This window comes from Delphinapterus leucas, chromosome 16 (assembly GCF_059928025.1).
Source record: "Delphinapterus leucas isolate spDelLeu-1000000601 "Yukka" chromosome 16, BTC_Dleu_Yukka2, whole genome shotgun sequence".
NCBI lineage: Eukaryota > Metazoa > Chordata > Mammalia > Artiodactyla > Monodontidae > Delphinapterus > Delphinapterus leucas.
In genome coordinates this window covers 10,187,546-10,214,517 of record NC_143144.1, presented here as the reverse complement: position 1 = coordinate 10,214,517, position 26,972 = coordinate 10,187,546, and the positions used below count along the sequence as shown (strand labels likewise).

The 26,972-nt window shown below is 43.5% G+C and overlaps 1 protein-coding gene across 2 annotated transcripts in view; it reads right to left on the bottom strand.

Moving 5' to 3' along the window:
- Positions 1-25,016, bottom strand: part of LGALS8 (galectin 8) — a 32,168-nt gene extending 7,152 nt beyond the window's left edge. Inside the window, exons 1-9 of one of the 2 annotated variants that reach the window (XM_089897463.1) lie at positions 24,902-25,016; positions 7,915-8,003; positions 6,792-7,002; positions 5,769-5,888; positions 4,904-4,960; positions 4,104-4,126; positions 3,856-3,994; positions 3,281-3,369; positions 2,411-2,576 (exon numbers count right to left, since the gene is read on the bottom strand). In XM_089897463.1, the coding sequence (XP_089753589.1) occupies positions 2,411-2,576; positions 3,281-3,369; positions 3,856-3,994; positions 4,104-4,126; positions 4,904-4,960; positions 5,769-5,888; positions 6,792-7,002; positions 7,915-8,003; positions 24,902-24,946 (939 nt within the window). In that variant the 5' untranslated portion in view covers positions 24,947-25,016. Of the gene's footprint in view, positions 1-2,410; positions 2,577-3,280; positions 3,370-3,855; positions 3,995-4,099; positions 4,127-4,903; positions 4,961-5,768; positions 5,889-6,791; positions 7,003-7,914; positions 8,004-24,901 lie in introns of both variants that reach the window. The other variant, XM_022553204.3, reaches the window with a different exon arrangement.
- Positions 25,017-26,972: the final 1,956 nt, after the last annotated feature.

The window sequence follows — 26,972 nt, the reverse complement described above, 5'->3', positions numbered from 1 at the left end:
AAGAGCTGGTTCCCAGTCACAGGCTGGTACCAAGGGGCTCGGATCCTCACTTCGCTGCCTCAAACTCTAGGGTCTTGGGCAACTCAGACAATATGAAATCTCAGAAGTTTAGGTCACTTGCTAGGGATTGCAGAGCTGCTTGGTGACCCTGATTCCCATCCCAGCTCAGCACCTCTTGTCTGTTTCTCCAAAGCTCTTCAAAGCTCAGTGTTCTATGAACCTCTGAGTTTTGGAAGAGATTCCAGTTCAGAGTCCTCACTGGTGTTAGCCCTTCAGAGTTAACTGCGATCCTTTTAAATCGCTCGTACACCTAAACCTCTTACTTCTGCTACCATGTTCCCTGTGCCAGTCTGGCCGCTGACTACCATTTTTTTCTCACCCACAGTGCACAGGCCAGTTGGGTGAACCCACACTGTGCTCTCCCCGGCACTCCCCGCCTCCATCCCCGGAGGCCAGACTGAGGCACGAAATCTGGATCTGCAAAGCAGCCAACTGAGTGTCTTTTTTCTTTTGCTAGGACTAGCTGCTGGGGGAGATTAGGAAGAGGGGGAAATACCATGGATAACAGCAATAACTGACACAGATGAAGGTGGCAGGGCTATACAGAGAACTGGGGAAAATAGCCATAACTGGGGATTATATGCCCACAACAGTGGTGGAAATCCCAGTTTCAACCAGGTGGAAGGGACCTTTGGTGATGGACATTTAACAAAATCTCAAGAGAACACAAAACACACAGCCTCATGCTCAGAAGGGAAAACAAACTGGCATTAGACGGATGCAGTGGGAAAAGAGTTCTCTAGACTAAGTCAGAGCAAGTGCAGAGCCAGCACCTTATGCTACAAATGGAAGAGAAATGGCAGACAGCCTAGTGGACACACTGTTGCAAAACAAAGTACATACATGCAAACATGGAACACCAAGATCCCTCAACCACCTGAACAGCTCCTAAGAACATGAATTTGATAAAGAGCTCACAGATGACATTACAAAACCGAAAGACAGTTTTTAAATGATTCCAGCTGGAACTAACAAGTGAATCTGAAATGCCACGGAACAGAAGATACTGTTTAAAAGCAAAGCAATGGCTTTAATGGAAAGATCTGAGAATCTCAATGAAAGCCTACTAAAAAGGCAGGAGTTTAAAGCTATAGGAAAAAAGCTATCACTACAAAAAAACTGACAACAGTGATCCAACATGAGGACAACTACTCTTCCTGAAGTAGAAAACTAACAAAAGGAAAAGATTATTTAAGAGAATGTGTTATTTTCCTCTTTTATTTTGATACAGTAGTTGCAAACTTGGGGCTCAAATAGGCCAGAAAACAGGTCACGAGTTTCCAGTCACCAACCACAAGGATCAGCTTCCTGCCGGAGCAGCCACCTCCCCCTCCAGTGAACCCACGTCACCCTTCACACCCTGACTGCCGCCTGGGTGTCGCGCCCCTGTGCCGCCCTTCCGACCTCCAGCGACTGGTCCGTATCATCCCCGAAATCTGTAAAATCCAGATTACCTTCACACCCCCACCTCCTTCTGAATTCCAAATGAGTACCCACCACTTCCAGGGAACCTATGATGAGCTCGCTCCTGTCTGTCACTCCCCAAACCAGGGCACTGCATTAGACAGGAACTTACGAATAAATATTAATGCCAAATCACCACCTTCTGTTCAGCCTGATGTTCACACTTCTAACAACTCTGAGGAGTCTTGCGAGCTCCAACGGTCCAGAGCATGTGACAGTTTAAAATGCTGGAGAAGCCATGACCGAAATCAGTGACCCTAAATGACCACATGAGCAGTGAGTCACGTAAGCTGGTGAGGGCACCCAGCCAACCATGCAGCATCGACGTGGCGAGACTACCCGGAAGCACATCTGGGGAGAGGCTGTGTGAGAATATTCGCATCTTTGGGGGCTCAGGACTACATGCCTTCAAGTCCTGGTAGTCTAAATGTGTCTTTCTTTGAATATATACAAACAGGACCGCCTGGAACAGAGTACTGCCACCTAAGCTGTGTGTCACCGAGACGACGGATAGTGCCGGCAGTCTCGTGGCTCCTACGTCCTCATGTTCACTTAGGATTAAACGCGCTACTCCCGCCCTGAGACAAGGTTCCTGTTCAAATTCCTATTAACTAATACGGGGCTACACAGAAGCTGTCATCATGAAAACAAATGTCAGATAATTCCAATGCAAATAACGTGGCACTCGACTGGCTTGGCCATTTATGCTGATTATTTGCGTTATAAAAGACGGCATTCAAAATACAATCTCCAAATAAACAAAAACCACACACAACCTCCACATATTAAGCTGGACTCAATTTAAATGGACCATTTATCTTGCATCTTACCCCTGCCCGCAGGATTCTTTTTCCTGTCTCATTTTCAAAAAAGATAATCATCTCACCTCAAAGTACATCCCAGGACTAAAAGGGAAACAGGTAATATTTCTCTCTTCTTCTCCCCAGGACTCCTGAAGAAAAGAATTTCTTACAAATGCTTTAACATTCAGGCGTGGGTTCAGGTGGAGAGCAATATCCCTGGATTTTCCTGATAGTAGATCAACAGCAAAGCTTTTGAGAGAATTTTTAAAAACTAATTAGCCAAGTAGAAGAGAGGAGTCGAGTTTCTGCAATTTTAACAATCAGAATTAAACTCTGATTACACAAAACATGTACACACAAGGACCCAGGAATGCCGATGAAGGTGAAATTTAGAATTCCGAGTCAGCACACTGTTGGTATGTTATTTGCAAAATAAAAATATGAAAAGCTTTAAAATCCACGTTTAAGGCTACAGGAAGAAATTAAACGGTTAGAGCAAGTGACCCAAAGGATCACGTGTGCTGCAAGAACAGGGTCCTTCCAAGCAGGAAGTCTCAGCATTTACAATGCCCTGTTCTTCAAAGTGTACTACTTGCTAGGAAATAGCTCTCATTTCAAGCTTTCAGAACTCTGAACACCTCTGGAAAAGGTTCTAAAAGCAGGAATCTTATAAGACCCATGGCAAGGGGAACAAGCCCTAATAAAAGTGATCTGCTCTCACAGAGCTGCCCTGTAGTTCTACAAGGGTGGGCCTCGTGGACAAAAATGCCACCCTCCTGTCTGGCCACAAAAAGCCTAGGTGCCGCCAACTACTAGTTGTCAGCAGTCTAACTTCATCTGGCTTTAACAGTCTCACTTTTCAAAGGAAGCTTATGACATTAGCCCGACTTACACCTCACGAGATTGTTGACAGGGTTGCAGCTGCGTTATTACGGCCACTTACTGATACTGACCCTTTGGCGTTTGTATTTACTTCTCCTTTTATGACGACAGTCCGTCCAGGGCCCATTGAGGAGTTCAACCTCGCTATGAATGGCAGAGTCTGCAAAGAAATCCCAGTTAGCATCAGGAAGCCTGCAAAAACGGATCTTGAGGGAAAACTGCCAAAAGACACTGGGAAATGTTTAAAGGCCATGAACCCCATAAAGGGACAGACCAAGTCTGCCTTGGTCCCAGGCGGGTCCCTGGCTCACAGCAAACACTCCATTTTTCAGACAATGAAATGAATGGATGTGGGGAGGGACCTGACATCCTCTGCCTGAGTGAAATGCCCTCTGCGAAAGTCACCTCGGCTGGCCTGAAGCGTGCACTGCCTTCAGCCCGGAGGCGAAGCGGCTGAGGCAGGGGGAGCTACACAAACACACTAACGGCTCAGGGACCTGATGTCCGGTTGACTGATAGCCGTCCAGGACACCAGTGCAAACACAGAGTGGCTGCTTTGGGCTTGTACTGAGGGTAGCAGTTAACGCATATCAGCTAACTAACATTAAGTACTTGTTAGAATTAAGAAAATTTTGGCTCTTCAAACCTTTGACAAACAGTCGGTAGGTAGTATTTTGGAGCAAGTCAAAGTGTGATTGGCTGGCAAACCTTTGCTCTTGGTGTAGACAGTTCTGGGGACGATTTTAGAAATGTCTCCTCTATTACTAGGCTGTAGGGAAACAGTTCTGCAATAAGGTATGGAATGAATGAACCTATCTTCCAAGGCTTCAACTATTCATTTCCTGGGCAATCTTATAAAAGGTTCCACATGTTATAGCAAAAATACTTACAAACTGTGACATGCCAGACTTTTGTACCTGTTGGAAGAGAAAGACAAAATACAGATGATTGACGGGGAAGAAATACATTTTATAACATGAGCAGTTGGATCTTACTGGCTGTACCACCCAGAGCCTGGGCCGGTAGTGCCTGCTCCACTCCGGGGGAGGGGGACATGCAGGTGGCCAGTGCTTCCTGACCGAGTGCTTTGGAGCTGCAGAGTGCCATTCAGACTGGGAACAGACTGACTGTCCTGTTCATCTGAATCCTATAGCCTCCGCCACAAGCTGAGCCTTTCCCAAAGGCCACGTGTGGGCTTCAAACACATTTTCCTTGCTCTTCCCAGGGTGCTCCCCAAATGCTGAGATTCTAGTCTGTCTGGGAACGTGCTGAGATCAGTAAGGCCTCACTTTCTCCACACTAATAACAGCAAAAAATGTCTGAACTGCAGTTGTTTCCACAGGGGGAGAAGATACACGTGGAAGTTCATTTGCCCAGGCACTGGCTGTGCTCACTATTTATAAACACCTCCAGACAGCGCTGTTCAGCAGTTCAGAGAGTTCTCTGTACAGAAGATTGGTGGGTAGTGGTCAGATCCACTGAGAGTCTAAACAGCAAAACTTATAGCATCTGGCACCCTGAAGTATATGCCTCAATTTTCGAATGGTTACTTCCAGCCTATTAATTACTAAAAATAGAAGTTTTCATATTAAAAACATAGTGTTTTTAAAACTCAGCCTGCCTGCCACCTAATTTACATGGCAACTAAACAAACATTTTTAAACTGGTGGTTGATTAAGAGATTTAATATTTACATTTTCTTCACTTATCTTTGTCCATTCCAGAGTAGATGCTTGGCTACTTCTTAAATCCTGAAGAAAAGTTCAGATTAATATTTAACATCCATCAGAATTCTAAATATAACCTGCTTATCAAAAAAATTATAAATGGTATTAAACATGAAAATATGACAGAAAATTATCCAAAAATGCATGAAAATTAGCAACCTTCTCCCCTCTATCAAGCTGGCAAATGTTAAAATCAGAACTAATGTCAAGAAGAATGTGAGCAGGGGCTTCCCTGGTGGCGCAGTGGTTGAGAGTCCGCCTGCCGATGCAGGGGACACGGGTTCGTGCCCCGGTCCGGGAAGATCCCACATGCCGCGGAGCGGCTAGGCCCGTGAGCCATGGCCGCTGAGCCTGCGTGTCCAGAGCCTGTGCTCCGCAGCAGGAGAGGCCACAGCAGTGAGAGGCCCGCGTACCGGAAAAAAAAAAAAAAAGAATGTGAGCAAATGAATACAGATCTTGAGACTACTTTGTTTTACTCTCTTTGGAGGGCACGTTAGCAATTTCAATCCTAACTTAAAATGCAGGTACCCTTTGACGTCCCGCTTCTAGGAAACAATCCTAGCGAACTGCTCCACTATGCTCCTGCATCAAGGAAACGCCCCCTCTCCAGCTGTAAAGGCTGTTTGTTTTGTTGTTACTGTTTGGGTTTTTGTTGGAACCATGCTAGATTTGAGATCCTACAGACAAGCAAGCCCTGGTCAATGATTAGCATCCTACTAGTCTGAAAGATTTACTTCCAAGAAATTAACACACTAACGAGGGACATATTTACACAGTTTTCAAGAAAACATCACCAAAGACCCCCTGCCGCCCCCCATGGAAGGGGACTGACCGAGCTGAAGCTGAAACCCACGGAGTGAATGATAACTTTGCCATAAATGCCCAGGGTGTCGATCTTCTCTAGGCTGATCCTGTGGGCGTAGATCAGGGTATGTTTTCCATTGACAGCCACCTGGACAAACAGAAGACAGCCCCCCACCCCCACGAATAAAACAGTTAATAAATGCATTTTAGCAGGTACCAGTGCACAGGGCACCTCCCTCTCCCGCCAGATGTCAGTACTTGTCGGGAAGACACGCCGAACACAGTATAGTCTCTGATCTCAAGGAGCTGAAAATCCCATTGGCAAGCAAAAGAAACACAGGAAAAAACCAAAGCTCAAGAGCACGGACAAGCATTAAAAAGAACGATCCACACCCAAGTACTCCAATGGCGAGAGGAGGTTTAGGGGAGAAGTGCTGGTGGGAGCAGGCTCTGAGGGTCAGAGGGGTCTGCACCTCGGGTGGGGAGTCTCCACCTGAGCCGTCAAGTCCTCCACAGGCTCGTGGGCCAGGAGGTGGAGGTGCCTCCAGGACCACACACACCCGAGCAAGCAGCGGGACCACTGACGACACGCAGCGGGGTTGCTATGAGCTCCTCTGGGTCTAGAATCTCAAGATCCTATGGGACTAGGCTGCGGCAGGATGCAACTTTACAAACCCCGACTCCTACGCCCGGATCTCATCTGTCAGTTCAGACTCTCCCACCCTGCGGGTCCTGCTGCATGGGGTTTACTTTCCCATCCTGAGTGTAAGGCTGTGCCAAGTCAGAAGGAAGCTCAGCCCCGCGAGGAGCAACGATCTAACAAAAGCCCGCTGCGCTGGCCTCGCCCTCTGCCGGCACGGCGACCCCGGCAGGGATGCTGGCTGTGCCTGCCTCACAGCAAGGTCCCCACCGGGCCCTCCTCTAGAGGAACATGATAAAGGCAAACTCTTCCTCTGGATTTAGGACACGCAAGGGTGAGTTCACTCATGTGAAAAGCTTCCCTCGTGCTTATCCTCACGAATGAGGATCTAACCCGTTCTCCAAAACCTGCCTGGAATTTGTCTTTCAGCACCATGATCACGATCTCAAAAGATTTTTCTTTATTGAAAGGCATGTCATAGGTGATCTCTTCCCAGCCCCACTTCTCATTTTTCAGAGTGTTGCAAACAATGCAGTTGGCCCTTCTGAACCGTGGATTGAAATGAAAGGCCACGTCTGCTCGAGGTTTCACGCTGCTGCCACACTGTAAGTCCACCTGGAACCTGAGGAGGGGAAGAAACACAGGCCGCGTGAGGACTCAGGAAGGAAGGCGGCCTCGCAGGCCTGGCAGCGCAGAAACCCAGGCCGAGTGACAGCTGACGGATCTTCTGTTCACTCACATGCTTTTGGTGGCGGTCCACCACAAGCACCCACATTGCCCAGTTTCCCCGCAGGTGCGTTCGCCCAGGTGCCCCAAGCTCTGCCGATGGGGTAGAAGTGTGCAAGGAAGACTCCTGGAAACAGTCTCTAAAGTCAGTTGGCATCTGCCTTCTGTCCACCCCCCACCCCTTCCCCCCAAATAGCACATGGTCCCAGGCAGCTACCCAAACACAACGTGAGGACCAGAGTCCTAGCTTCCAGGAACCACGAGAAAGAGGACCTCACCCTGGGATGGCAGGGTGAGAGCGTGAAGAGGCCCACTCCTCCAACAGCTTGCTGGTACGCGCCCTCAGCCCTCCGGACTGTCCCCTTTAGATGTCACGTTCACATCTTATTTAAACCACTGTTGTTCAGGCATCCACCACATAGAGCCGAGCCCAACTCTAGCTGATACAGCCTCATCCAGACTCTACCGAAAGCAAGCATTAGATAAAACCACCCAGAACAGGCCTTAAGAGATGGTATGGGAATGTTACACTGTAACTAGACTGTGTCCCTGTCATCTGACCACAGTTCCCTTCATTAACCGTATCTCTAATTCTTTATACTAAAATCAGACTTACAGCAACACAAAATCCACATAACCTGTATTTCAGTTTTTCATTCCAATTTCCTCAGCACCTTGGCCGGGGCTGCTGTGAAAGCAAAATCAGGCCTCCGAGTATCCAAATGGTCTCTCCCTCATGATTTTTTGTTGTCCCACAATCACAACGAGTTTATTCTTGTTCTCTTCTCGTCTAACAGAATGACTTTACCTGTCTGAGTCACTAGGAACATGCCCACGTAGTACAATCAAAGTTCCAGGCTCCAACTGCTCAGAAATGGTCCCAACATAGGGGATTATCTAGGAAAAAAAATAATTTTAACAAATGTTCATTTACAAAATCAAAAGACTACATTCTTAAAGGCTGCACATAAATATTACTCAGCCATAAAAAGGAACAAAACTGTGCCATGTGCAGAGACGTGGCTGGACCTAGAGACTGTCATACGGAGTGAAGCAAGTCAGAGAGAGAAAGACAAGTGTCGTATAGTATCGCTTACATGTGAAATCTAGAAAAACGATACAGATGAACTCATTTGCAAAGCAGAAACAGAGGCACAGACGTAGAGGACATATGGGTAACAGCGGGAAAGGGGGAGTGGGATGAATTGGGACGAGGGGATTGACACATATACACTACTATGTATAAAATAGATAACCAATGAGAACCTACTGTATAGCACAGGGAATTCTACTCAGTGCTCTGTGGTGACCTAAATGGGAAGGAAATCCAAAAAGGAGGGGATATATGTATATATATAACTGATTCACTTTGCTGTAGAGCAGAAACTAACACAACATTGTAAACCAACTATACTCCAATAAAAATTAATTTAAAAAAAAAAAAAAGGCTGCACACAAGTCTGCTCAGACCCTAGCATTTTCCAGGTCCTTCCTCCCCACCATTCAAACAGCTACACCGGAACAACATGGCTAGGAGACTCACAACACCTGCACACCACTCCGAGTTCTTTAGGAAAAGACACATATTATTCACAGTACTTTTTATGTGGCTGGGGGTTCTGTGACATGCCACACCCCACCCCTCCGTCCTTCTTAAAGTTCCACTGATCCCAACAGCAGGATCCAGAAGAGGCCAGGCCCTAGGCCAGTGCTGACAGAGCTAATGATAAGCACTTACTGCCTGCAGAGGGTGCTCCAAATGCAGCCACTCTGCTGCAACTGGGATTGCGTGCCTCGCCTTCCCTGCTGGGCTTCCAAGCTGCACCCCACAGGGTACTGCCAGGAACCAGAGAACTGCATGATCTGAAGGACGTGCTGTGGGTGCCTGTGGATCTCTCAAGACACAGCACCTCCATACCCCACCTGGTCCAGGGTGCAGGCCTGGGCCCCGACTGGTGGTCCCACACAGGATTCGGGTCTCCCCCTCCCCCCAATCAGCTGGAAGCCAGCCTCTTTGTCTGGGGCCTGACATGATCAGATCTTGTCACTACCCTCCCCCCGGTGATCCGCCATCCTCCCGGGCCACTGGCTATGTGGATGCATCTCCTGCACAACCACCTCCCTCTTCCCCCTGGGAGCCTCTGACCGCACCAAGCAGGCCAGACACCAGCATACCTTACACCAAGCTCACCCGGGTTACATCTATGCTAAAATTGATCCAGGGTAGCTCTGATTGTCAAGAAGAAAGAAATAAAACAAGAGAGGTCGTATAAAAGTAGTTGTAAATCAGTGGCTCATCGGCTGAAAATCTCAGCTCAAGCACAATCTCCCCTGTGGAGCCTTGCTCAGATTCCCTGGGCCAACTGAGTTAGCCGCCCTCGGAGGGTCAATCACGGCACTCTGTACTCTGTTCACTTGCAAACAAATGCCTACACTGCGAGCTGCATGGGGCAGGACTGGGTCATCACCTTTACACCCCCAGGACAGAGGTCAAGAGATGATCAATAATCACTTGGTGAATGAAGGAGCTCTCACCAGCCCGGAAACTGGGCTCTGCAGGCCTCACATGTGCAGAGGAGCAGCAGCTTTTCCTCTTTTTGTGAGTGTGTATGTGTATGCTGCCTTAAGCAATAAGACAAGAAACCACCAAATCCAGTTGTCATCTGGTGCCACGGCAACTGCTGAAAGCAGCACGGGGGAGATGAACAAGCTTATCAGACCAGAAAATGAAAAGCATAACAGATGCATAGAGCATGGCTACAGCTGCACCTCAGAGTGGATGGTTTTCATGTACAGAGAATGTGGAAGCAATTACTCCTCTTGGCCACAGCCCAAGAATGAATAGCAGCATGTTCCATTTTCTAAATCTCTTAATAAAATGAGAACAGTTTTTGTAACTTGAGATTTTTTTATATGTTCAACTTGTATTTATGCAGATTATTTAATAACACAAAAATGTCAGTGATATAATTATCAGTGAGAAAGTGGCCTACAAAACCCCATACAGTACGGTCTTAACCAAGTTAATAATAAACATTAAAAGGGAAAAAGAAAACACTGTAAAGAAATAAGCCAAAAGGGAGCTTCAAGATGGCAGAAGAGTAAGACGCAGAGATTACCTTCCTCCCCACAGATACATCAGAAATACATTTACATGTGGAACAACTCCTACAGAACACCTACTTAATGCTGGCAGAAGATCTCAGACCTCCCAAAAGGTAAGAAACTTCCCAGGTAGGGCAAAAGAAAAAAGAGACAAAAGAATAGGGACAGGACCTGCACCAGTGGGAAGGAGCTGTGAAGGAAGAAAGGTTTCCACACACTAGGAGCCCCTTCGCGGGCGGAGACTGCAGGCGGTGGAGGGGGGGAAGCATCGGTGCCACGGAGGAGAGCGCAGCAACAGATGCGGAGGGCAAAGCAGAGAGATTCACGCACAGAGGATCAGTGCTGACCAGCACTCACCAGTGCAAGAGGCTTGTCTGCTCACCTGCCGGGGCGGGGGGCGCTGGGAGCTGAGGCTCAGGCTTCGGAGATCAGATCCCAGGGAGAGGACTGGGGTTGGCTGCGTGAACACAGCCCGAAGGGGGCTAGTGCGCCACAGCTAGCTGGGAAGGAATCCAGGAAAAGGTCTGGAGATGCCGAAGAGGCAAGAGACTTTTTCTTCCCTCTTTGTTTCCTGGTGCGCCAGGAGAGGGGATTAAGAGCGCTGCTTAAAGGAGCTCCAGAGACGGGCGCGAGCCGCGGCTAAAAGCGTGGACCCCACAGACGGGCATGAGACGCTAAGGCCGCTGCTGCCGCCACCAAGAAGCCTGTGTGTGAGCACAGGTCACTCTCCACACCTCCCTTCCGGGGAGCCTGTGCAGCCCGTCACTGCCAGGGTCCTGGGATCCAGGGACAACTTCCCCAGGAGAACGCACAGCGCGCCTCAGGCTGGTGCAACATCATGCCGGCCTCTGCCGCCGCAGGCTCGCCCCGCATCTGTACCCCTCCCTCCTCCTGGCCTGAGTGAGCAAGAGTCCCCAAAGCAGCTGCTCCTTTAACCCCGTCCTGTGTGAGCGAAGAACAGACGCCCTCAGGCAACCTACACGCAGAGGCTGGTCCAAATCCAAATCTGAACCCCGGGAGCTGTGCGAACAAAGAAGAGAAAGGGAAATCTCTCCCAGCAGCCTCAGGAGCAGCGGATTAAATCTCCACAATCAACTTGATGTGCCCTGCATCTGTGGAATACCTGAATAGACAATGAATCATCACAAATTGAGGAGATGGACTTTGGAAGCAAAGATGTATTATTTTTTCCCCTTTTCCTCTTTTTGTGAGTGTGTATGTGTATGCTTCTGTGTGTGATTTTCTCTGTATAGCTTTTGCTTTCACCATTTGTGCTAGGATTCTATCCGTCCGTTTTTTTGTTGTTGTTTTTTACTTAAAATTTTTTTTCTTAATATTTTTTAGTTTAATTATTTTATTTTATCCTCTTTCTTTCTTTCTATTTTTTCTCCCTTTTATTCTGAGCTGTGTGGATGACAGGTGCTTGGTGTTCCAGCCAGGCATCAGGGCTGTGCCACTGAGGTGGGAGAGCCAACTTCAGGACCCTGGTCCACAAGAGACCTCCAAGCTGCACATAATATCAAACGGTGAAAATCTCCCAGAGATCTTCATCTCAACGCCAAAACCCAGCTTCACTCAACGACCAGCAAGCTACAGTGCTGGACACCCTATGCCAAACAACTAGCAAGACAGGAACACAACCCCACCCATTAGCAGAGAGGCTGCCTAAAATCATAATAAGGCCACAGACACCCAAAAACATACCACCAGACGTGGACCTGCCCACCAGAAAGACAAGATCCAGCCTCGTCCACCACAACACAGGCACTAGTCACCTCTACCAGGAAGCCTACACAACCCACTGAACCAACCTTAGCCACTGGGGGCAGACACCAAAAACAGCGGGAACTATAAGCCTGCAGCCTGCGAAAAGGAGACCCCAAACACAGTAAGATAAGCAAAATGAGAAGACAGAAAAACACACAGCAGATGAAGGAGCAAGATAAAAACCCACCAGACCTAACAAATGAAGAGGAAATAGGCAGTCTACCTGAAAAAGAATTCAGAGTAATGATAGTAAAGATGATCCACAATCTTGGAAATAGAATGGAGAAAACTCAAGAAACGTTTAACAAGGACCTACCAGAACTAAAGAGCAAGCAAACAATGATGGACAACACAATAAATGAAATTAAAAATTCTCTAGAAGGGATCAATAGCAGAATAACTGAGGCAGAAGAAAGGATAAGTGACCTGGAAGATAAAATAGTGGAAATAACTACTGCAGAGCAGAATAAAGAAAAAAGAATTAGAACTGAGGACAGTCTCAGAGACATCTGGGACAACCTTAAACACACCAACATTCGAGTTATAGGGGTCCCAGAAGAAGAAGAGAAAAAGAAAGGGACTGAGAAAATATTTGAAGAGATTATAGTTGAAAACTTCCCTAATATGGTAAAGGAAATAGTTAATCAAGTCCAGGAAGCACAGAGAGTCCCATACAGGATAAATCCAAGGAGAAACACGCCAAGACACATATTAATCAAACTGTTAAAAATTAAATACAAAGAAAACATATTAAAAGCAGCAAGGGAAAAACAACAAATAACACACAAGGGAATCCCCATAAGGTTAACAGCTGATCTTTCAGCAGAAACTCTGCAAGCCAGAAGGGAGTGGCAGGACATATTTAAAGTGATGAAGGAGAAAAACCTGCAACCAAGATTACTCTACCCAGCAAGGATCTCATTCAGATTTGACAGAGAAATTAAAACCTTTACAGACAAGCAAAAGCTGAGAGAGTTCAGCACCACCAAACCAGCTTTACAACAAATGCTAAAGGAACTTCTCTAGGCAAGAAACACAAGAGAAGGAAAAGACCTACAATAACGAACCCAAAACAATTTAGAAAATGGGAATAGGAACATACATATCGATAATTACCTTAAATGTAAATGGATTAAATGCTCCCACCAAAAGACACAGACTGGCTGAATGGATACAAAAACAAGACCCGTGTATATGCTGTCTACAAGAGACCCACTTCAGACCTAGGGACACATACAGACTGAAAGTGAGGGGATGGAAAAAGATCTTCCATGCAAATGGAAATCAAAAGAAAGCCGGAGTAACGATTCTCGTATCAGACAAAATAGACTTTAAAATAAAGACTATTACAAGAGAAAAAGAAGGACACTACATAATGATCAAGGGATCGATCCAAGAAGAAGATATAACAATTGTAAATATTTATGCACCCAACAGAGGAGCACCTCAATGCATAAAGCAAATACTAACAGCCATAAAAGGGGAAATCGACAGTAACACAATCATAGTAGGGGACTTTAACACCCCACTTTCACCCATGGACAGATCATCCAAAATGAAAATAAAGAAAGAAACACAAGCTTTAAATGATACATTAAACAAGATGGACTTAATTGATATTTATAGGACATTCCATCCAAAAACAACAGAATACACATTCTTCTCAAGTGCTGATGCAACATTCTCCACGACAGATCATATCTTGGGTCACAAATCAAGCCTTGGTAAATTTAAGAAAATTGAAATCATATCAAGTATCTTTTCCGAACACAACGCCATGAGACTAGATATCAATTACAGGAAAAGATCTGTAAAAAATACAAACACATGGAGGCTAAACAATACACTACTTAATAACGAAGTGATCACTGAAGAAATGAAAGAGGAAACCAAAAGATACCTAGAAACAAATGACAATGGAGACACGACGACCCAAAACCTATGGGATGCAGCAAAAGCATTTCTAAGAGGGAAGTTTATAGCGATACAATCCTACCTTAAGAAACAGGAAACATCTCAAATAAACAACCTAAACTTGCATCTAAAGCAATTACAGAAAGAAGAAAAAAAACCTCCCAAAGTTAGCAGAAGGAAAGAAATCATAAAGATCAGATCAGAAATAAATGAAAAAGAAATGAAGGAAATGATAGCAAAGATCAATAAAACTAAAAACTGGTTCTTTGAGAAGATAAACAAAATTGATAAACCATTAGCCAGACTCATCAAGAAAAAAAGGGAGAAGACTCAAATCAACAGAATTAGAAATGAAAAAGAAGTAACAACTGACACTGCAGAAATGAAAAGGATCATGAGAGATTACTACAAGCAACTGTATGCCAATAAAATGGACAGTAGGATACAACCAGGAAGACATGGACAAATTCTTAGAAATGCACAACCTGCCGAGCCTGAACCAGGAAGAAATAGAAAATATGAACAGACCAATCACAAGCACTGAAATTGAAACTGTGATTAAAAATCTTCCAACAAACATGGGCTTCCCTGGTGGCGCAGTGGTTGAGAGTCAGCCTGCCGATGCAGGGAACACAGGTTCGTGCCCCGGTCCGGGAAGATCCCACATGCTGCAGAGCAGCTGGGCCCGTGAGCCATGGCCACTGAGCCTGCGCGTCTGAAGCCTGTGCTCCGCAACAGGAGAGGCCACAACAGTGAGAGGCCCGCATACCGCGAAAAAAAAAAAAATCTTCCAACAAACAAAAGCCCAGGACCAGATGGCTTCACAGGCGAATTCTATCAACCATTTAGAGAAAAGCTAACACCTATCCTTCTTAAACTCTTCCAAAATATAGCAGAGGGAGGAACACTCCCAAACTCATTCTACAAGGCCACCATCACCCTGATACCAAAACCAGACAAAGATGTCACAAAGAAAGAAAACTGCAGGCCAATATCACTGATGAACATAGATGCAAAAATCCTCAACAAAATACTAGCAAACAGAATCCAACAACACATTAAAAGTATCACACACCATGATCAAGTGGGGTTTATTCCAGGAATGCAAGGATTCTTCAATATATGCAAATCAATCAATGTGATACACCATATTAACAAATTGAAGGAGAAAAACCATATGATGATCTCTGTCAATGCAGAGAAAGCTTTCAACAAAATTCAACACCCATTTATGATAAAAACCCTGCAGAAAGTAGGCATAGAGGGAACTTTCCTCAACATAATAAAGGCCATATATGACAAACCCACAGCCAACATCATCCTCAATGGTGAAAAACTGAAACCATTTCCACTAAGATCAGGAACAAGACAAGGTCGCCCACTCGCACCACTATTATTCAACATAGTTTTGGAAGTTTTAGCCACAGCAATCAGAGAAGAAAAAGAAATAAAAGGAATGCAAATTGGAAAAGAAAAAGTAAAGCTGTCACTGTTTGCAGATGACATGATACTATACGTAAAGAATCCTAAAGATGCCACCAGAAAACTACTAGAGCTAATCAATGAATTTGGTAAAGTAGCAGGATCCAAAATTAATGCACATAAATCTCTGGCATTCCTATACACGAATGATGAAAACTCTGAAAGTGAAATTAAGAAAACACTCCCATTTACTACTGCAACAAAAAGAATAAAATATCTAGGAATAAACCTACCTAGGGAGACAAAAGACCTGTATGCAGAAAATTATAAGACACTGATGAAAGAAATTAAAGGTGATACAAATAGATGGAGAGAGATACCATGTTCTTGGATTGGAAGAATCAACATTGTGAAAATGACTATACAACCCAAAGCAATCTACAGATTTAATGCAATCCCTATCAAACTACCACTGGCATTTTTCACAGAACTGCAACAAAAAATTTCACCATTTGTATGGAAACACAAAAGACCCCGAATAGCCAAAGCAATCTGGAGAACAAAAAATGGAGCTGGAGGAATCAGGCTCCCTGGCTTCAGACTATACTACAAAGCTACAGTAATCAAGATGGTATGGTACTGGCACAAAAACAGAAATATAGATCAATGGAACAGAACAGAAAGCCCAGAGATAAACCCATGCACATATGGTCACCTTATCTTTGATAAAGGAGGCAAGAATATACAGTGGAGAAAAGACAGCCTCTTCAATAAGTGGTGCTGGGAAAACCGGACAGGTACATGTAAAAGTATGAAATTAGAACACTCTGTAACACCATACACAAAAATAAACTCAAAATGGATTAAAGACCTAAATGTAAGGCCAGACACTATCAAACTCTTAGAGGAAAACACAGGCAGAACACTCTATGACATAAATCACAGCAAGATCCTTTTTGACCCACCTCCTAGAGAAATGGAAATAAAAACAAAAACAAATGGGACCTAATGAAACTTCAAAGCTTTTGCACAGCAAAGGAAACCGTAAACAAGACCAAAAGACAACCATCAGAATGGGAGAAAATATTTGCAAATGAAGCAACTGACAAAGGATTAATCTTCAAAATTTACAAGCAGCTCATGCAGCTCAATATCAAAAAAACAAACAATCCAATCCAAAAATGGGCAGAAGACCTAAATAGACATTTCTCCAAAGAAGATATACAGATTGCCAGCAAACACATGAAAGAATGCTCAACATCATTAATCATTAGAGAAATGCAAATCAAAACTACAATGAGATATCATCTCACACTGGTCAGAATGGCCATCATCAAAAAATCTAGAAACAATAAATGCTGGAGAGGGTGTGCAAAAAAGCGAACCCTCTTGCACTGTTGGTGGGAATGTAAATTGATACAGCCACTATGGAGAACAGTATGGAGGTTCCTTAAAAAACTAAAAATAGAACTACCATATGACCCAGCAATCCCACTACTGGGCATATACCCTGAGAAAAACCATAATTCAAAAAGTCATGTACCAAAATGTTCATTGCAGCTCTATTTACAATAGCCAGGACATGGAAGCAACCTAAGTGTCCATCAAGAGATGAATGGATAAAGAAGATGTGGCACATATATACAATGGAATATTACTCAGCCATAAAAGGAAACAAAATTGAGTTATTTGTAGTGAGGTGGATGGACCTAGAGTCTGTCATACAGAGTGAAGTAAGTCAGAAAGAGAAAAACAAATACCATATGCTAACACATATATATGGAATCTAAGAAAAAAAAAAGGTCATGAAGAACCTGGGGCAAGACGGGAATAAAGACACAGACCTACTAGAGCATGGACTTGAGGATATGGGGAGGGGGAAGGGTAAGCTGTGACAAAGTGAGAGAGTGTCATGGACATATATACACTACCAAACGTAAAATAAATAGCTAGTGGGAGGCAGCCGCATAGCATAGGGAGATCAGCTAGGTGCTTTGTGACCACCTAGAGGGGTGGGATAGGGAGGGTGGGAGGGAGGGAGATGCAAGAGGGAAGAGATGTGGGAACATATGTATAACTGATTCACTTTGTTAAAAAGCAGAAACTAACACCATTGTAAGGCAATTATACTCCAATAAAGATGTTAAAAAAAAAAAGAGATAAGCCAAAAATATTACAGCACTTTTCTTGAGGGATGACATTTTAATTTTCTTCTTCATATAGTTGTATATTTTCCAGATTTATATAATAAGCACTTATAATCACAGATTTTTTTTATTATATATTTAATTTTAGGGTGAGAGTTTTTCTTTTTAATTGAAGTATAGTTGATTTACAATGCTGTCCCCATGTCTGCTGTACAGCAAAGTGCAAAGAGCTTTTTGAGACCAACCATCTATTCCCATCACTGCTAACAGATTGTTACAACTGTTAATGAGTTGTTCCAGTCTGAGAAACAACTGTGCTGCAAACTTGGGCCATTTGCTGTTTCAGTTGTCCATATTAACGCTGTCTACTTAGGAAAGTACCCTAACTTATATCAACAATACTCAACTTTTTTGGACCATGTGAAGGAAACAAATGCCCGACAGCCCGCTCACTTACTCACAAACATTGCTCCTGAGGAAAGGGAGAAGGGTGGTTTTCTAGGCAACTCCAAGCTTTGAGGCTTTGTTGTTTCAAAAATAATTGATGTAAAACAATAAAGTACAGATCTGAACACACTAGAGACAATACCATAAGCTTAAGCCCTAGTTAGGTTTGGTGTTACCTGCCCAAACATCCTAGCTGATTCATATTGCTTTGCCTTTTTTATGTCATTCATTAAATGTCTGCTCTACACCAGGGTCATGTTAAGGTAGCCTGCAGCTGGAAAGAAGTATGAGTCCCGTCCATCCGGGAGGAGCTGATACAGTTGGGAAGAAGTCAGATACCTATGGAAAGATTAGAGTGGACATGTGATACTGTTTAGCGGTTCAGATTGGAATCTCCTTCCACAGGTGGAAAATTGTCTACCTTATAAACATGAGACCTCATCTGAACTGTGGCGAGAGCATACGATGAAAATCTGTCCATCAGTACCCCCAGCTCAGACTCTGAGTTAGAACTCGTGACAAGCAGCAGCCAGAATCATGCAGTATTCACTCTGGCCAGGGGGCAGCAGCTACATCTAAGGTCAGAGGCAGCAGTGGCACCGGTGGTGTCGCCAGTGCAAGAAGTACCACGTTTGTTCAGTGGTGGCGACAGACGTCTCTTAGTGAGAACAGCCCTGCAGCCTGATTTTGGCTGTTGTCTGTGATGCTGTAGTTGACAAGCCTGGTTCTTCAGTCCTGCCTGCTGATAGATATCACTTAATAAATTCCTTTTGTGCTTAAATTAGGGGTTGGCTTCCATGTTTACAACCACAAACCCTGACCAATTCAACATCCACAGAAGTGGGGCAGTAAGTAAGTGTCGAATAAATGCTTCAGAAAAATGTATAAACAATAATAACTGAGGTGGCCAAAGTTTATAACGAGGTATGATTTGAGCTGGGAAGAATATGGTTAGGCAGAGAGGAGAAGGAAGCCAGTTCAGGTAGAAATGTCCGTTTACAAAAGCAGAGAGGCAGGAAAAGACAAAACGTATCTGGGAGCCAGTAAATAGTAAGGGAGCAATTAAAGACAGACAGAGTTAGGGTCAGATTTTGGAAGGACATAAGGAAAGTGGGGGTTGGGAACAACAATCCAGTGGGGGTAAAATTCACTGGAGGGCAGGGGATTATTTGTGAGACTGACTCCTTCCGGGAAGCCTAGCACAAGGAGATAAGGACATAATCCAGGCTGATGGCGGCAGACACTGAGGAGGAAGGGGAGGCAGGAGATAAACACGAGCTATTTCAAAGGAAGCTGTCTATCCCGGGCCACCACCTACAATGGTAACACTGGGGAAGAAAGATTTCAGAGGGAAGATGCTGAGTTTGGCTTGGAATACTTTTACTGTAAAGGGTTGGCAGGACATCTAAGAGGGAACATATTGAAAGGAGTGGAACACTCAGGACCAACATTAAGTGAATGGCCAAGACTCAGAAGTCAGAGTAGAGATGATTACTAGGTACAATGAGAGCTACTAGATAAACTGAGAGAGAGGAAAAGTCAGGAGCAAAGCCTCAAAGGCTGTCAGATTAGGGGGTGTGCAGAAAGAGTTAACACAGCACACCTGGCTGCTATCTTTGAAAGGCCTCCGTCCAAGGCTGGCCCATAGCTGCTGTCTAGGAACTTGGATTTGGAGAGAGCACCCACCACCCTGGATGAGAAGGGTGGGTTACCCACCTAAACTGTTTGTGCAAACACTATGGTTTATGCTAAAAACCTGCTTTCCTGTTTAGAGTCTGGAGTTTGGGTATGTGCTAGGCAGACGCTATCTACGCACCAAGCCCTCAATAAAAACCCTGGGCAGTGAGTCCCTAATGAGCTTCCCTGGTAAAGAACATTTCACACGTGCTGTCACAACTAGTTGCTGGGAGATTTAAGTCCATCGTGTGTGACTCCACTGGCCGAATACCCTTAAAATCCTGCACTGTTTCCCCCTGGACTTCGCCCCATGTGCCTTTTCCCTTTGTGATTTTGCTTTACATCCTTTCACTGGGATATATCATAGCCATGGGTATGACTCTATGCTGGTGAATCATCAAAACTGAGGGTGTGTGGGAGACCTCGATGCAGGAGGTGAGAAGAGAAAGAAGAGAGAAGGATCCATCAGAGAGGGCAGGTGTATCAAGGAAGTCGATTTCAAAAACGGGAGGACTGTCAATGTCTTTAACATGGAAAAATAAGGAAGATCCCCCCAGCTGCCCCCCAAAGATACTAAAATGGATATCATACCCTCTGATCCAGTGATTCCACTTCTACAGATTTATCCTGTAAAATACTAGCACATGCGCAGAAAGATGCATCTACAAGGATGTACAGCACAGCACTGGATACAATCATGAAAGGAAATAGCTCTTTAACAGGGGACTGGTTAAATAAGTTACAGTACATCCATACAGTGGACAAATTATGCAGCCATTAAAAATAAGTGAGTAAACTCTAAACATGCTGGTATCTGCAAAATGTGTTAAATGAAAAAAAGCAAGGTATAGCAGTTTATACGGTATGATACATGCATGTAAAGAAACAGGGTATACAAAAGGTGACACACACAACACATGCACACACAACACACATATTCTCAGGAAGGATATACAAAAATCTGGGAGGAAATGATTGCCTTTAGGGAGGACAACTGAGCACCAAGTAGAAGGAAAATTCATGTTTTAATGAAACCCTTAAATACTGCTTGAATTTTTAAAAATGATTTACACATATTTTTCTTTATATTTTTAAAATAATAATAAAAAAGGAAAAGCCACTGAGTTTGATGACATCAATGAATTAAAAATTTTAAAGACAGATTATCTTCAAACTGTTAGGGGCTTGACAGCGTGGAAGGACACTGAGAGAAACGGAAAACCACAAAACGGAAGCTGGTTTGGGAAGGACGATGAGAGTTTCATTTTGAACTCACAGTCTTCAAGGGCTGGCAGGGCATCTAAGAGGGCTGGAGATTCACCCTGGGTGAGAGGGCAGAACCGTACGCAGACTGTATGCAAACTGTATTCATATTCTGGTCAGTAAAGACATCAGAGAAATAAAGACAGACACTGAAGACAAGATTGATAAAGAAATTAAGATAGTAAAAAATCAGAGGGCAAGGAGGGATAAATTATGCGCTTGGGATTAATAGATACACACTATTATATATAAAATAGATAATCAACAAGGACCTACTGTAGAGCACAGGGAACTCTACTCAATATTCTGTAATAACCTATGTGGGAAAAGAATCTGAAAAAGAATAGATATATGTATAACTGATTCACTGTGCTGTATACCTAAAACTAAAAGAACATTGTAAATCAACCATACTCCAATATAAAATTAGAATAAAAAAAAAGAATTAGGATTCAGAAAAAAAAAAATCAGAGGGCAGAGCCATGGTGAGGAAATTAAGGCAGCAGAAATCGACTCTCTCAAGATGGAGGTCAGGGACTTCCCTGGTGGTCCAGTGGTAAAGAATCTGGCTCCTGAGGCAGGGCGTGCGGGTTCGATCCCTGGTGGGGGAGCTAAGATCCCACGTGCCGTGGGGCAACTAAGCCCGAGTGCCACAAACTACAAGGCCCACACGCTCTGGAGCCTGCGCCCCACAACTAGAGAGAGAAAACCCACACAACTCTAGTCACAGCTACAGAGAAGCCCGCGCACCACAACGAAAGATCCCGCGTGCTGCAACTAAGACCCAATACAGCCAAAAATAAAAATAAAAAATAAATAAAATATTAAAAAAACAAAAAAGGTAAGTCAGCAAAAGAAGAACAAGGGAACAAAGACGGGGAAGGACCTTCAGAGGTTAAAAAGAAAAGATTTTATTGTTTTGTTTTGTAAGGTTAAACTGCAAGGTAGAAACGGAGGTACTTAGAATACTAAGGAAAAAAGGATCAGTGTGGAAGTAAGGTTCTGAAGGAAATTGGAACCAATGAGCTTTTCAGGGCCAGGTGGGATTAATGTTAATAAGTGGTTTGTTAATTAGGAGTGGCAGCCCATCAGTTTAATTTCTAAATAACTTCTCAACTAACAATCACGTTTTAACTCTATAAACAGCAATAATAAAATATTTAAGCAGATATTCAGTTGCCAAACGAGATTTCACTGAGGGCATTTCTGGTATGAAGATACCGTCTTCCAAATTATTCACTCAATTTGAGAGGAAAGAAAACTGAGCCGGGCTCCTCTGGTGGTGCAGTGGTTAAGAATCCGCCTGCCAATGCAGGGGACGTAGGTTCGAGCCCTGGTCCAGGAAGATCCCACATGCCGCGGAGCAACTAAGCCTGTGCACCACAACTACTGAGCCTGTGCTCTAGAGCCCATGAGCCACAACTACTGAGCCCGCGTGTCACAACTACTGAAGCCCATGCACCTAGAGCCCGTGCTCCGCAACAAGAGAAGCCACCACAATGAGAAGCCCGTGCTCTGCAACGAAGAGTAGCCCTCGCTTGCCACAACTGGAGAAAGCCCACGTGCAGCAACAAAGACCCAACGCAGCCAAAAATAAAATAAAATTAATTTTTTTAAAAAAAGGAAAAGAAAAGTGAGCCGGACTTTTTTAAGTCTTGGAATTCTATCAACTGAACTAGTCAATGAAATATACTAAGTAGGAAAAAATTACACAGGCCAGTTATACAATTTATCTTTTCCAAGAGTTAATATGGACAGAGGGCTTCCCTGGTGGCGCAGTGGTTGAGAGTCCGCCTGCCGATGCAGGGGACACGGGTTTGTGCCCCGGTCCGGGATGATCCCACATGCCGCGGAGCGACTGGGCCCGTGAGCCATGGCCGCTGAGCCTGCGCGTCTGGAGCCTGTGCTCCGCAACGGGAGAGGCCACAACAGTGAGAGGCCTGCGTACCACAAAAAATATATATATATATCTATATGGACAGAATTTGTCTACCACAATTTTTAAAATATATTTTAAGTCATTTTTATTGAATTAATTTTAATAACACTGTTTTACCTGGTTGGCAGCTGCCCCAAACCAAACTAAAACAAAGTCATTGTGAATGCTATTCAACATCCTCAAAGTAATCCAGCTTGTTTTTGGAATATATTGTTACAATAGTTACACTTTTTTAAAAAAACAGTTACACTTTCGACATCACATAAGTAAATAGAGCATACTATATTATTCAAAAAGATTTTATGCATTTCATTTAAAAAATCATTTTGCAAGAGGCTTCAGCTTTATCATTGACACATTCTGTACTTCATGCTCTCAAAATAAAAAAGTGCCCTAAAGCTAAGTTTTTTACTGATATTAATGAATAGTATTCAGGGTTATACGAACTAAAATTTAACATTTTACGGTATAAGAGGCAATAAATGTGGACCAAAACTTTGGAAACATTAAGAAATAAAAACAGAAAGATGGCAGTTCCCTGTCTTCACAAGGCTTAATAAAGAGTATAGCAGAAACTCAATAAACACTTCCCTGTTGTTGAACTGATCACTAACAAAGTAACCAGAATGCAACAAAATATTTACTTTGGAAAGTTATCATGACCTATCCTCAGAACAGCACAAGGCCACCGGGAGCCCTGAATGTAGCTGCTGCTCGAAAGCAGCACTACTTCTGCAGGCCCCTGTCCTCAGGAAATGAAACGTCAGCTGATTTTTGTTTCAACTCTGTAGTCGAGGGTGCTAACCCCAGAAATTACAGGAATCATCATTACACTCTAATACCAAGACATGCAGGAATTTTAAGCTATAAAATTATTTTCTAAATAGCATTCAAATAGGACATCTCTGTGATGAAGGGCAGAGCCGAAGGGCATTAACCCGACCATCCAAGCCTCCTGGCTTGCACCAACATTACTTCACTCCCCCTTGGCAGGCAGCGTTTTTTTTATTTTTTTAAATCTTCGCAGAAAGTCAGTCTACAACTTTGAGGTGTTTTTAACTCTTAAGATGCGCAAAATTATTTTAAATGTCTAGCTGACTTCAAATTCAGCAAGTCTTCTTTTTTAAACATACTACGATTGAAGGCTATTTCTTCTAAGCCTCATTCCTGCACAATGACAGTAAACCTTAGGGGGAAAAAAAAAGAGCTACAGCTACAAAGTAAATAACAAAAAATTGAATCCACTTACACTAATAAGACTGGTTTAAAGTCTTACTTGAAGCCTTACCAAGAATCTCCTATAAAGGGTTTACAAGAAAAAACAAAAAACGGCAGCAACTTTATCTCAGACCTAAATTCAGGATTCAGCTTCAGACACATGGAAACTAGACATTTCTAAAGATTCTCACACCACATGAAACTGAACAAGTTCATTACTTCCCAGGACGTACAATGAAATTTCCAGCAACTACATTCAGGGGTTCCTGGACCAGCCTGAGGCTGGGACGTGACCATTAGTTTTTCTCATTCTCCGTCTCACCACTGGCTTTTGACATTCCCCTGCTCAACTACCAAGCAGGATTTGAAAGGCAGAGGGAAAAGCTGAGAAATTAACTTCTCGTAAACAGGCCTAATTTAAAAAGAAAATTAAAATGTGTAGACAAAGAAATCCACTTTCCCCTGAAAATTATGTCTTAGGATGGTCTGAGCCTTCCATCCACTGCCCTCCCACGTTCTCCGTTCATAACACGTCTCATCGTCTTATACAGTTGACCCTTGAACAACACAGGTTTGAACTGTGCAGGTTTGAATCCACTTATACTCAGATTTTTTTCAATAAACACACACCACCTGATAGGCGGTTGGCTGAATCCTCAGATGCAGAACCTTGGGTACCGAGGAGGGCTGACTAGGGAACTTAAACATCTGTGGAGCTCCAAGGGCTGGATCTGGTTTTCAGTCAGGGCCCACTGCAGTCCCACCACATAGCAGGTGCTTTATGTTTACTGAATTTTACTTCTGCCCCTACCCCCAAGCAGTGGATAATTACTATCCAGTTGGACTTGCTCTCAACCCTGGCATAGGCAAAAAGTGATTTTATAGAAATTACTTACCGGGTTACAGACGACATTCTGTAGACTGTTTAAGGACAACATCATTCTTTTCCACCTTACTGTTGACTGGGGTCTCTCTTTTGGGTATGGTCTAAGATTTTAAACAAGTTTCATTTAAAGAATTCCCAGATTGAAACTGAGGCACCTGACCTGTGTAAAATCAAAATAGAGGGAAAGGAAAATAAGCACCATTTTTCTTCATAACTATTTTTAAGTACATACATTATTTTACTGATATTTACCAAATAACAGGATGCTATAACAAAGATCTGACTCCAGTTCTTATCTAATGTACTTTACTAAATAATTTTGGATTATGAGTACAGGAAATATTGATTTTAAAACTACATCAGTAGAAAACTTCTAATTTGGAAAATTTATTAAAAATACTTATTACTGGGAGTTCCCTGGTGGCCTAGTGGTTTCACTGCTGCGGTCTGTTCAATCCCTGGTCGGGGTACAGGGATCCCGCAAGCCAGGCGGCACAGCCAAAAAAAAACAAAAACAAAAACTTGCTATTAAAATACTATATCAAATAATAGCAAATACTCCTGTACAGCTATCTGAGATATTCATTTAACTTTTCTCATCTGTATAATGAGAATAACAGTATTCACCTCACAGATTTGTTCTGCGGATTAAATGAATTAATAAAGCAATGGAATAGTACGTGCTTTATAAGTTTTATCTATTGTTATTAGTAGAAGGGATTGCTCTTCCTCCTCCAAATTAAACAAGTCAAAAGGAAAAAATAATCCAATGCCTCAAATATTAATTTCCATGTGGCTATAAAAAAGATAAAAGCTTTAAAGGTAAAAGTACCCATCAGTACTACATATAACAGCTCCAGGGAAGACTTGAAGACTAAGCAGAACCAAAAGAGAAATGAAACTCAAGCTTCCTACATTTTACTTCCTCCGATTCTGTCATTATACCAAAGGGCAATACACACTGATCACATGTATTACTTTTTCTCTATTAAGAAAAAACTGCATCTCCAACCCCGGATGTAACATAAACTGAGTGGTTAAGTTACAGCAAGAGGTGTTAGCTGAGCAGATGCAGGTTGTGAAAGAATTCACAGAAGTATTAACAAGGGAAGAAAAGAAAGTTTTTATTCACTTTCCAAGGCAGGAAAGGGGCCAGACACATAGAGTGGCATCGGCCCTGAAGGGTGGCGGTCTGAGTCTTTTAACGGGTTTCAAAGGGCAAAGTGCAGGAAAGAGCGGGTGGGTTCACATCTATTTTGGCCCACAGTTGTATTCTGGCTTGCTGTGTTTCTATAGGATGTGGTTTTTCTGAGAATCTGTAACTTTTTGTTTTCAGTAATTTTTCAGTCCTTGGGTGTCTCAAAGAGACATGATAGTGGCCTTTGACAGGCATTACTCTATTTTGAACAATGTCAGATGGGCTCACAAGAGGGATTTTGCAGGTGTAATTAACATCAGCTGATGTCAAGATAGGGCGATTGTCCTGGATTAACTGGTGGGCCCAATGTAATTACATGAGCCCTTAATAAACAAAGAAGCCTGAGAGATGCGGTAGCAGAAGAAATCAGAGATTTGAAGCCTGAGAAGGATTCAACACATTCTTGGTGGCATTTCGATGGAGTGCGGGTGGGCACACACGGAAACTGCAAGAAGGAAACAAACCTGGAAAACAAACTAAAGTATCCCGGAAGTTGATTCTTCCCCAGAGAATAGAGCCCAAACAGGATAACACCTGAACTTCAGCTTGTGACACCCTAATCAGAGTACTCAGCCTGGTCCGCCTAATTTTATTTTTGGTCCCCCTAATTTTTGATCTAAGATCTATTAAGAAAATAAGTGGGTGTAATCAAAACATCAAGTTTTATGCGCTAAATGTATACAATTTCTATTTGTCACATATACCCCAATAAAGCTGGGAAAACAAACACCCTGCAACCCTCTTGGTTTATAAATGTAACCCCATCTATTAACTTACACATTAGTCAAAACCTCAAAACTGTTTTGCTCCATCAAACTTGGGAAACATCAACAAGAGCAAAAACAAAGGATACAGAGATGCCACAGCCACATTCATAATTTAC